General features: G+C 46.1%; 2 protein-coding genes across 4 annotated transcripts; one reads left to right on the top strand and one right to left on the bottom strand.

Moving 5' to 3' along the window:
* Positions 1-381: 381 nt before the first annotated feature.
* LOC133169383 (serine/threonine-protein kinase 24-like) lies at positions 382-4,725 on the top strand. Of its 2 annotated transcripts, none has more exons than XM_061301545.1 (11): positions 382-524; positions 733-963; positions 1,062-1,118; positions 1,258-1,366; positions 1,617-1,774; positions 1,929-2,114; positions 2,183-2,334; positions 2,449-2,572; positions 2,813-2,881; positions 2,955-3,091; positions 3,160-4,725. In XM_061301545.1, the coding sequence occupies exons 1-11, from the start codon at positions 486-488 to the stop codon at positions 3,191-3,193; spliced, it is 1,296 nt and encodes a 431-aa protein (XP_061157529.1). In that variant the 5' UTR covers positions 382-485; the 3' UTR covers positions 3,194-4,725. The 2 variants fall into 2 exon arrangements, with proteins under 2 accessions (XP_061157529.1, XP_061157519.1); XM_061301535.1 differs by having other exon boundaries at positions 2,449-2,584.
* LOC133169370 (protein downstream neighbor of son homolog) lies at positions 4,278-9,752 on the bottom strand. 2 transcript variants are annotated; one of them, XM_061301517.1, is made up of 12 exons: positions 9,232-9,752; positions 8,174-8,248; positions 7,808-8,008; positions 7,563-7,741; positions 7,059-7,134; positions 6,703-6,805; positions 6,556-6,643; positions 6,245-6,388; positions 5,843-6,041; positions 5,560-5,629; positions 5,354-5,484; positions 4,278-5,287 (listed from the first exon to the last, which is right to left on the bottom strand). In XM_061301517.1, exons 1-12 carry the CDS (start codon positions 9,646-9,648, stop codon positions 5,147-5,149), a joined length of 1,824 nt encoding a protein of 607 aa, XP_061157501.1. In that variant the 5' UTR covers positions 9,649-9,752; the 3' UTR covers positions 4,278-5,146. The 2 variants fall into 2 exon arrangements, with proteins under 2 accessions (XP_061157501.1, XP_061157510.1); XM_061301526.1 differs by having other exon boundaries at positions 6,245-6,385.
* Positions 9,753-9,871: the final 119 nt, after the last annotated feature.

Below are 9,871 nucleotides of genomic sequence, written 5' to 3'. Positions count from 1 at the left end.
GCGAAGAGGATTGCTTCGGCTATTTTAAGGTCCATTCTTGCCATGCCGGGCTCGTTGTTGTTGGAGGCCGCTACTTGCAGACAACGTTCGCTTGTCTGCTATGATTGGCTAGCTAGGTAGCGAGCGAGCTAACAATGCTATCTGTCCACCGAGCTAAAACTGTTACCGAAAGGCTTCACTTTTATAAAGTGACAGCGGGCTAAGAGCTTTGCATCAACTTTTATTGGCTTTCCGAACAACATGAGAAATTGCAAAACGTCTTCCGGGCGTCGTTATTAAACGGAGGAGTTGAATTTGTCGACTGTTAGCCAACGTCCGTTATCTTGCCCAACCTTTAGGGATGCATTTTATTTTGGAAGGGACACTCTGACACTATTTGAAAGTCCACCATAGCCGCAGTACCCGGACCTTGTAGTCCCGTGGGGCCAATCGCTTAACGAGTAGTGGACATTAGTTGAGCCAAGAAGCTCCGAGCCAGTCCCACGATGATGGCCCATCCCCCTGGGAACCTGCCAGGGATGCAAGTAAGAGCAGCCTTCCCTTTCTCCTCTCCAATACTTTGTGGTTCAAATGTCAGATGATCAACAGAGTCTCAAATACCTGTGACAAATTCCAGAATCTTGCACCAGATTCTGGCCCAACTTTAGGGTCAAGACGATTTTCTTTGTTTTGCCTCCCTAAACCTCTCACTCTCCCATCCATCCATCCATCCATCCATCCGTCTCCGGTCAGAACGTCAGAGTGGACCCAGAGGAGCTCTTCACCAAGCTGGAGCGTATCGGCAAGGGTTCGTTCGGCGAGGTCTTCAAGGGCATCGACAATCGTACTCAGAAAGTGGTGGCCATCAAGACCATTGACCTGGAGGAAGCCGAGGATGAGATCGAAGACATTCAGCAGGAGATCACTGTGCTGAGCCAATGTGACAGCCCCTTTGTCACCAAGTACTACGGCTCCTACCTGAAGGTAATGCAATTATCATTTCCTGCTATTGGGAATGGACAGAACATCTTCATCACCCACGTTTTGCTGATTTGTGATTGAATCCTGTTATGCGTCTCAAGGATGCCAAGTTATGGATCATCATGGAGTATTTAGGAGGAGGCTCAGCTTTGGACTTGGTGAGTAAATCCCTCTTGTCAGATTAATAATATCCACCTATAATTGAGGCCTGATTCTGAAGGAACTTAGGGCCATAATATTTTGCTATTTGAAATAAAGTTTCAGCTTTTTCTTTTGAAATGTTTTTGCCTTTGGAAGATGGAGCCAGGTTCTCTGGATGAGACCCAAATTGCCACCATTCTGAGAGAGATCCTTAAGGGGCTGGAGTATCTGCATTCCGAGAAGAAGATCCATCGTGATATCAAAGGTACGGTTTGCTCCAGCTGTTTACAGCATGAGACCGCAATTACTGGCAGGCAAATAAATACAAATACATTTTTAAAAATGACGCCAGGGACGGCAATTTTGTGAAATGGGTCTTATGATTCTTCAAGTTTGGTTTCCGTTTACAATTTATTTTTGTTTCTATTTCTGGATTTTTCCTAATCAGAATAAAACATTTTTGATTTTTTGTGCAAATTCTAATGTTCTGTTCATTTCAACCCTGCTCCCCTCAGCCGCCAACGTGCTACTTTCCGAGCACGGCGAGGTGAAGCTAGCAGATTTCGGAGTGGCCGGCCAGCTCACCGACACCCAGATCAAGCGCAACACTTTTGTGGGCACGCCTTTTTGGATGGCTCCCGAGGTCATCAAACAGTCTGCGTACGACTCCAAGGTGAGCGACCCGCAAACGTACGCAGAGGAGCCTCAGAGGAGCCTTCTAAAAAAGTTTTCCAGGACTGTGTTCAACCTACGTTTCTTTATATTGAAAAGGTTTTGCAATTCCATATCATTTGACAAGTCTGGCAACATCTCCGCGTGCATTTCAGGCCGATATTTGGTCTCTGGGCATCACAGCCATCGAACTGGCAAAAGGCGAACCGCCGCACTCGGAGCTCCATCCCATGAAGGTTTTATTTCTAATTCCAAAGAACAACCCTCCGACGCTGGAGGGAAACTACAGCAAGCCGCTGAAAGAATTTATCGAAGCTTGCCTCAACAAGGAGCCCAGTTTTGTAGGTATTTCCACCCGGCCATCTTGTTTCCCTTCAGCCGTGCATTTCAAACGTTTTCCTTTCGACAGAGGCCGACCGCCAAGGAGCTGCTGAAGCATAAACTGATTGTGCGCCACGCTAAAAAGACGTCCTATCTGACCGAGCTGGTGGACAAGTACAAACGATGGAAGGCCGCGCAAACCAGGACCGCCAACGAGTCCAGTTCCGATGACTCTGACTCGTAAGTGTACAATAAAAGGATCAGAGTTTGTGTTTTACGAAGCTTTTTTTTTTTTTTGCCAACTCAGCATTTTTGTATACGGCCTAATGTCTACTTGTTCGATATACGCGTTAGGGAGCAGGATGGGCAGGCGTCAGGCGGGAATGACTTTGGCAGTGACGACTGGATCTTCACCATCCGGGAGAAGGACCCGAAGAAGCTACAAAATGGCGAGGGACAGTCAGGCGCGACCGAGCAGGTGCCTCGACAAGTATTTAAGCTTTCGTGTGCAATACTTTTGTTTTTTCCTTTGACCATAACCCTATTTGGGGGTGTCCCGTCAATCTTCTTCCATGTCTTTCTGTCCTCAACATCTGTAACTCACACACAGAAGGCTGTCTACTATCTTTGACCCCATTCGTCATTCCTGTCCAATAGTTAGCCAATATGAAGCTCTTCATTCCATCCAAGTTGCCTCACCATCTTTTATTGTGTACAGACAAAAGCCATTCCAAAGAGGCCTTATTCACAGAGCCTGTCCACAGTCATCACTCCTGCGTTCGCAGAGGTAACAATTCCGCCGCCAGAAAAAACATCAAGAACCCTTTGGGTCGGTAACTCGAGCTTGTTAACGTTCCCAGCTGAAGGCCAGACATGAGCAAGCGAACCGGAATCCCGTCGTCCTGGACGGTTTGAAGGAGGCCATCTTGCGGGCCGAGGAAGCCTACCCGGGCATTTTGGATTCCCTGGTGGCGCACATGATCCACAGGCTTCAGAGGTAGCACCACCAACACCTCTCGTTGTACTAGCAGTCATTGATGTGCAATTCTCTTTCTGCTTTTTCAGTTTCTCCACAAGCAGGTCGTCCTCTTCTTCGTAAAGCGAGTGGCTCTCCGCTCCCCACCCACGGAACCCTCCTCCAAGCACCCCCTTCTGCCGTTCACTCGGTAGCAGCTGATCTCAATCGACATATATTCCGACGGGACTCGTGCCGGCTTTGCCGCTACGCGGCAATTGGCTCGGCCGAGCGACGAGGCTCTTTTCGCCCCGAGGCAAGACTTCAATCCGGCCCCTCCCTTTTAAGTGGAGCTTGCAGCGTATCCCACCTTTGACGGAGCACGCATGTAACGGCGCCAACGTCCCGACGTCGGCACCAACATGCCCAAAAGGTAAATGGCATTCTCTGTGGGAAAACTCAGGTAAAATGCTTTATGCTGGGGTTGTCACTTTGCAGCAGGGGATTGATTCGTCGCTGTACCCCCACACATTTTGCAGATGCTTCTACTGAAAGAGAAGAGAATAAGCAGAAATTGGGTTTTCTTTGTTTGTTATTGTTTCGCTTTTATCTTATTTCATTTGAGTTAGTTCCAGCAGTCTGAGTGCAGAGCCCCAGACATAATTGAGACAAAAAAGGAAATGCTCATTTGTAAACAATGAAATAGATTTAACATACGCATGAAACTTCAGAATACTTATTTGTCGATTGGGTATTCCCAAGAACAACTTGTGTGGGTGGATAAGCAAATGGGCACGCAATAACCAGATCCCCCCCCCCCCCCCCCCCCCCATTCATTCAAATTCCAAATTGCTTATCTTCATGCCTATCCCAGTAGGCGGGGTATGTCCTGAACCGGTTGCCAGCCAATCACAGGGCACGCTTGGACAAACAACTATTCACATTCACCGATTTTTTTTGGAGGTCGATCGGCCTATCATGCACGTGGAAGGAAACCGGAGTTACCAGAGAGAAGCCTCGCAGGCATGGGGAGAAAAATGCAAACCTCGGAGGTTTCTTTTTCTATTCTACCCACTTGTCTGGGGCTCTGTAGCGAGTCACAGTTTTCTCTGTGTCAATTTACAATCCTTTCGTTTCAATGGCCTGCTTCGTGCAACGATGTTTTAAAAGGATGCAACACGGCCAAACAATGCCACTCATCATGCCCTCACACGAGAAGTGCCACGGCTTGTCATTTTTGTTTTATTTTTATTATTATTAATTGTTATGGTCTCCAATTCATTTTTTTTTTTTAAACTGGTCCGAACTGAATTGAAAGCAAACATTTTTACAGTCGCTAATAGCCATGTTGCTATGTTTACTTAAGAGCTCCAGAGTCTACTGTGCTAAAGCAGCAATAATGTTGATAAGTATCACTTGTCAACGCAGGTAAGAAGCAAATTAAGAAATATATGGTATTTTTATAACTGCAGTTATGGAAATATGGAATGCTTAGCTGAAAAAAAAAAAAAAAAAAAGCAACACAAAAAAAAATCACGTTAAGGAAATTGTGTACATTTGTTTATCATAGCAAGCAGTTTATAGTAGTGTATATAATATTTGCTCGAGGCATTGGAGAAATCAAATGTAAGCGTTCAAAGTGGCATAAGAAATAAAGATGCTACTGCTGATTGCAACTTTGATCATTTATCTAATACACAAGGCATTTTCGAAACTTATTATACTGAGCCAGCTGGTTGAGATGGAATCTAATGGCGGCTGACGCTGGGATTTATTTCCTGTCAGCGGGACACTAGCAAGCATTTGCAGTTATTCTCCAAGTGTGGTACATCTATAACACGAGCGGCACGCGGGCTCCCTCTAATAATCGCTGCCTAAAAAGTTCAATATAACTGAACTGTAAGTTAAGCACATGAGCATTCCATCATTTTAACACCCACACTAATTGTCCAATTATTTGCATGTGAGCTTAAACACAAAAAAAAAGTTCAAGTCAATGTTTGAAGAGGGAAGCCTTATTTTTTAAGTGCACTTCCATTTGAGCTGAAAAAATAGAATATAATGACACGCACCCCTTTGACTAGAAGCAGGACCGAATCACTTCTTCCAGGTGTAGCCGTAGTCGTTCATGGAGATCTGCGTGAGCGCCGTCTTACCCAGGCTGGATGGTTGCTGCAGCTGCTTGATGGAGGCCGGATGGAGGCCAAACGCAGAGAGGTCCTCTGCCCCACTCGTGCGCTATCCCAAATAAAAATGCAAAACCGTGAGAAAAGTGCCTATTGATGGAATTGGGATTGAGTTCACCTGTTGCTTGGTTCCATGGATGTTCAGGATGGCTGTGGGCGCATGTGTGTAAAGAGTGGCTGAGAAGTTTCCTTTCTGCGCGGGGCGGAGCAGGGTTGTGATGGCGTGCAAAGACGATGGCAGGATGGGCCCTTGAGGACAACAAATAATCAGTTCCCAGAGGCCGTCCGTCCCGTCCCAAGGCTGCTCCTGTGTCCGCTCCCTACCTGTGATCTCCATACTGCTAATGTTCTGGTAGCCGGGACCAACTTGGCTCTTCACATTCACACAGCGAGCCTGAAAGGGTCACAACACACTCAGCTGCCGAGGTCATTTGAGATCTTTTGCGTTCACCGGTGGAAGATGCGGCTCTTCCGCAAAGACGACTTCTTTTAAAAAGAAATATCGGGTTGACTCCGGTAAATAAATCTGAATTCATTTGACAAGGCCCTGTCAGAATTGACTTCTGAACTAAAGTGGACGGTACTTTTGCGACCCGCCGTCGGTTACCTTAAGCGAATGCATGGCAGCGCCTCGAAAAGCAACCGGGGCCAGCAACGTCGGCGGAAGGCCCGCCTGAGACCCGGCCGCCGCCACCACGCTCTTGCAGTTGATGAGGAAGTTGACGAGCGTGAACGCGTGCGCCCCCTCCACGCACACCACCGACTCGGGCTTGTGGTCCACCCTGACCGCTCGGTCTTCCTTGCGACTGCACGCAAACAGGTTAAGGGCGAGACGAGAGACAAGAAAACGGGGCATCGCACTGAAGTTGAAAGACTATCAAATCATTCGATCATCGTTTATTCCATCGATTATTCCATCGATGTATGGGATACAATATTACATATTCCGCATTTAATTTATTAATTGTTTGCCGATTTTCTTTTTCATTTTTACACCCCTATAGGATACAGTTGAATGCCGATGCTGTCTGGCTTCTTGATCTTGTCCTGGACTCCCATCTCCTTCAGCCACGAGAGGCTGCCACCTCCATCCCCGTCCTCGTCGTCGTCCGGGCCATCCGAGCAGCACGTGTCCTCTTTGTGCTCGCAACTACTGCGATCGAAAGATTCAGCTTGGACAAACGTCTTTGAATAGATACGATAGATCTGATCGCTCGGTCATTTTTGTTTGGGCATGGGTTTGAAATGACATTTAAGTGTTACTGGCCACGATACAGTACTGAAGGTTTGCACTGATACTTGCAACTTGACAAGACTCACTCTTTCTGTTGCCGTTCTTCATTGCAAACGTTCTGTTGCTCTCTGCTCGTCGTCCTTTCCTCCACTAGAGGCAGAGTGAACTCGATACCTGACCATGGATAATGACGGGCATTAAAACACACTCATTTGGCTTTGGAAATGACTCACCTTCAGCTTTCATGGCCTCACGGAGCCCTCTGGTCGTGGGAGAAACAAGGGCATTAATGCTGACCGAGCCTCCGAGTCCAGCGGCACGGAACAATACTGTGAACTGACCGGCACACAAATGCTTATTTAGGGGAATGTTGAGAAGAAGCAGACCTTGGGAGCTTAAGATCAGGGGCTGCTTTGAGAATAATTGTCAATTTTTGTCTGGATGTGAAGCCCTTTGAGACTGCTAGTGATTTAGGGCGATACAAATCAACTTCACTTGACTAGATAATGTCCTCGGCATAAAATGAGAAAAATACATTTGTTATCTTAATTGTTGATTTACATGCCATGCATTGTAAACGATGAAGTACCTGATAGGAGCAGACATAGAAGTAAGGACACAGTTTGGCCTTTAGTAGACTGTAGAGTGATGACAGACTGGCTGACCTGCACACACACACACACACACATCCAGAAATGGTTTGATCCACGTGCAGTCTTCAAACACTTCAAGAACCATAAACCTTGACCTGCGATTCCCAACCACTGTGCTCTGTCTGAGAGGTCATCAGGTAGGTAGGTATACTGGGGGGGGACTTGACCAATATCACGTAAGTCAAAAATGAAGACGATATAAAAGGGCCTAATTAGCGCTTTCAAAAGTCAAACACTGAAGGACAAATGACAGCAAGACATCCAAATGTTCTGCCTAAAATCTTTTGTTGTAAGGGGATCAAAAACGGAGTGCTCTCAATTTTATTCTGGCCAATATCAGAATCGGCATCAGAAGTGAAAATATTTATATGTCGAGACACTTACCATTCACGTAAAGATTTTGTTTTGCGAATCATTTTTGAAAGGGCTCGCATCCTCACCAGTCACTCATGAGACCTCGCTGCAGCTCTGCATCATGTGCCCAGGGGGCGCTCTTCCCAGTAAACCTGCGCTCAGCATTGATCCTGGGGAACAGTGGCACCCAAGACAGGCTGGGATGTTGCCAATAGATCAGACTCTGCTGGAAGGCACAGCGAAGCTCCGTGCATGACTTTGGATCCTAAAGGAGGAACCATGGAACTAAGTACCACACCTTTTTTAAGACACCACGACAATGTCGCTGTACCTGTAGATTAGGTGGCCATGTGCTAAAGTGTGCTCGGCAATGCTGGCTGAGCCCGGAGGCTTCCTCCTGAGCTTTGGGCTGCTCGGACCAAGACAGCGACAGCGAGGACGTAAAAAGTAGACGGGTCTTCAAGCTCCAGTCGGCTGGATACTCCGTGCACAGAGGGGCCGCTATGGAAAGAGGGGAAATGGCCCGTGGGCTCTAGATTGAAAGACAGGAGAATATTCCACCGTTACATTTCAACATCCTTATTACGATGTGTATTATAACGCGCAACCCTATTTGTAGTGATGACATTTTCCGAAAATGTCACGTCACAATTATCCTGGAATGTTGCAAAGAACATAGCATTTTTTCCCCATTTACCTTCAGTAGTGGTGTTTTAACGTCATCCTCACTTTCCTCAAAAAGAGAGCTATCTTCAGAGAGAGACAAACCCTTCTGGAATGGGCAAGAAAGATGAAGATGACCTTAAATGTACAGCTGTGCAACGACGCATTTCAAATCTCAAACATTGGTCCGTGTCACATTAGTTTGTCATGAGAGAGCATTAGATGTGCTGTGAGAAATGATTGAATTGCCCCTGACGGGTTCAAAAACTATTCGTTTATATTTATTATTCCGTATTTAAACAAACACAAAAGTCCAGGAACTTAATGCCAACCCACTTGCAAACCAACATAGAAATGCTAACAAAACTACCGTTTTTTTCCATGTATAATGCGCCCCCATGTATAATACGCACCCTAAAAATGGCATGTCGATGCTGGAAAAAAGCCTGTACCCATGTATAATACGCACCCAGATTTTGACTCCTACTTAAGTCCGTGAACGTAAAATGATTTCAGAAAAAAGATCATCTTTGGGAACAACCGGATGTTATTCTGCCGGTCAGTATCACTGCGCATGCGCTGGCATACTCAATAGCGAAGAAAGGTTTCGGATTTGTGTAGGGTACATTGTGACAGCAAACGAGCAGGTGATCTAGCAAGCGTCTGATACGAGAGCCTTGTGTGTTTGAAGTGAACAGCAGAGAAGAAAGCGCATCTGTAATGGCGGCCTCCGTATCATATCCGGATTTAAAAAAAGAAAAAGAAGAAAAAAATATATATATATTTTTTGTACCCATGTATAATGCGCACCCCAGATTTTAGGACAATAAAGTAGTTAAATTTTGCGCATTATACATGGAAAAAAACGGTAATATCAATTATAGCATTGAAACCCATTCGACAATAGATAAAGACAATTACTATAACAATACGCACATGCATGTATTCTTTATCCTCAGCAAAAAAAAATATACTGCTACTGTCGTTTCATGTTCATTTATGCGTATAATCTACTGCCAAAGGGTTTTGTTTAACTTTTGACACTAAAGTATTGTATTTATTTCATGTTACAGTCTCAAAAATAGAACGAACCTGTTTGTAGTTCTCTTGTCGTCCCATAGCTTCGACTTTGCTCATCAATTCTGAGAAAGCCAGGTCACCTTCTTCCCTTGTTGGCGGCGGCCTTTCTGTCGTTTGCTCGCCCGCTTCGTCGTCGTTCAAATGGAGACATTTCTTCCTCGGACTGCGTCTGTTCTCAACGTTTGCGAACGGGTTTCTGCGCTTCACCCCAGCGCCGGAGGTTGCGAGGCTGTTGAAGTAAAGTGGCCCTGGCGAGAAGGGACGGACACACGACGATGACGACGACGGGGAAGAGACACTTTGCTCGGTGCCGCTGGTGTCACTACTCGGGCTAGAAGAGAAAGCTTCGCTGCGGGCTCTTTTCCTTCGCATTCGCAAAATTTCCGAAGGTCGTTTGAAGCTGGGAGAATAGCCCATCTCCTCGGACATTGTGGAGACAGAAAATTCGGCCGGGAAATCTAAAATAGAACAATAATGTAATGTTTAATCAACCCACGGACATTTGGTGCTTTCAAAACCTAGCGCCGGACGGAATGACGTATCTAGTTCTTCTTCGCCGTTGTCTTCTTTGTTTAGGGAAATGGTGGGTGATCGTGATCATTACCGCCACCTATTGGCCTGGAGTATGAATGGAAGAAGACCATCGGGGATT

Source organism: Syngnathus typhle, linkage group LG2 (genome assembly GCF_033458585.1).
Source record: "Syngnathus typhle isolate RoL2023-S1 ecotype Sweden linkage group LG2, RoL_Styp_1.0, whole genome shotgun sequence".
NCBI lineage: Eukaryota > Metazoa > Chordata > Actinopteri > Syngnathiformes > Syngnathidae > Syngnathus > Syngnathus typhle.
This window is presented reverse-complemented; position numbering and strand designations above follow the sequence as displayed.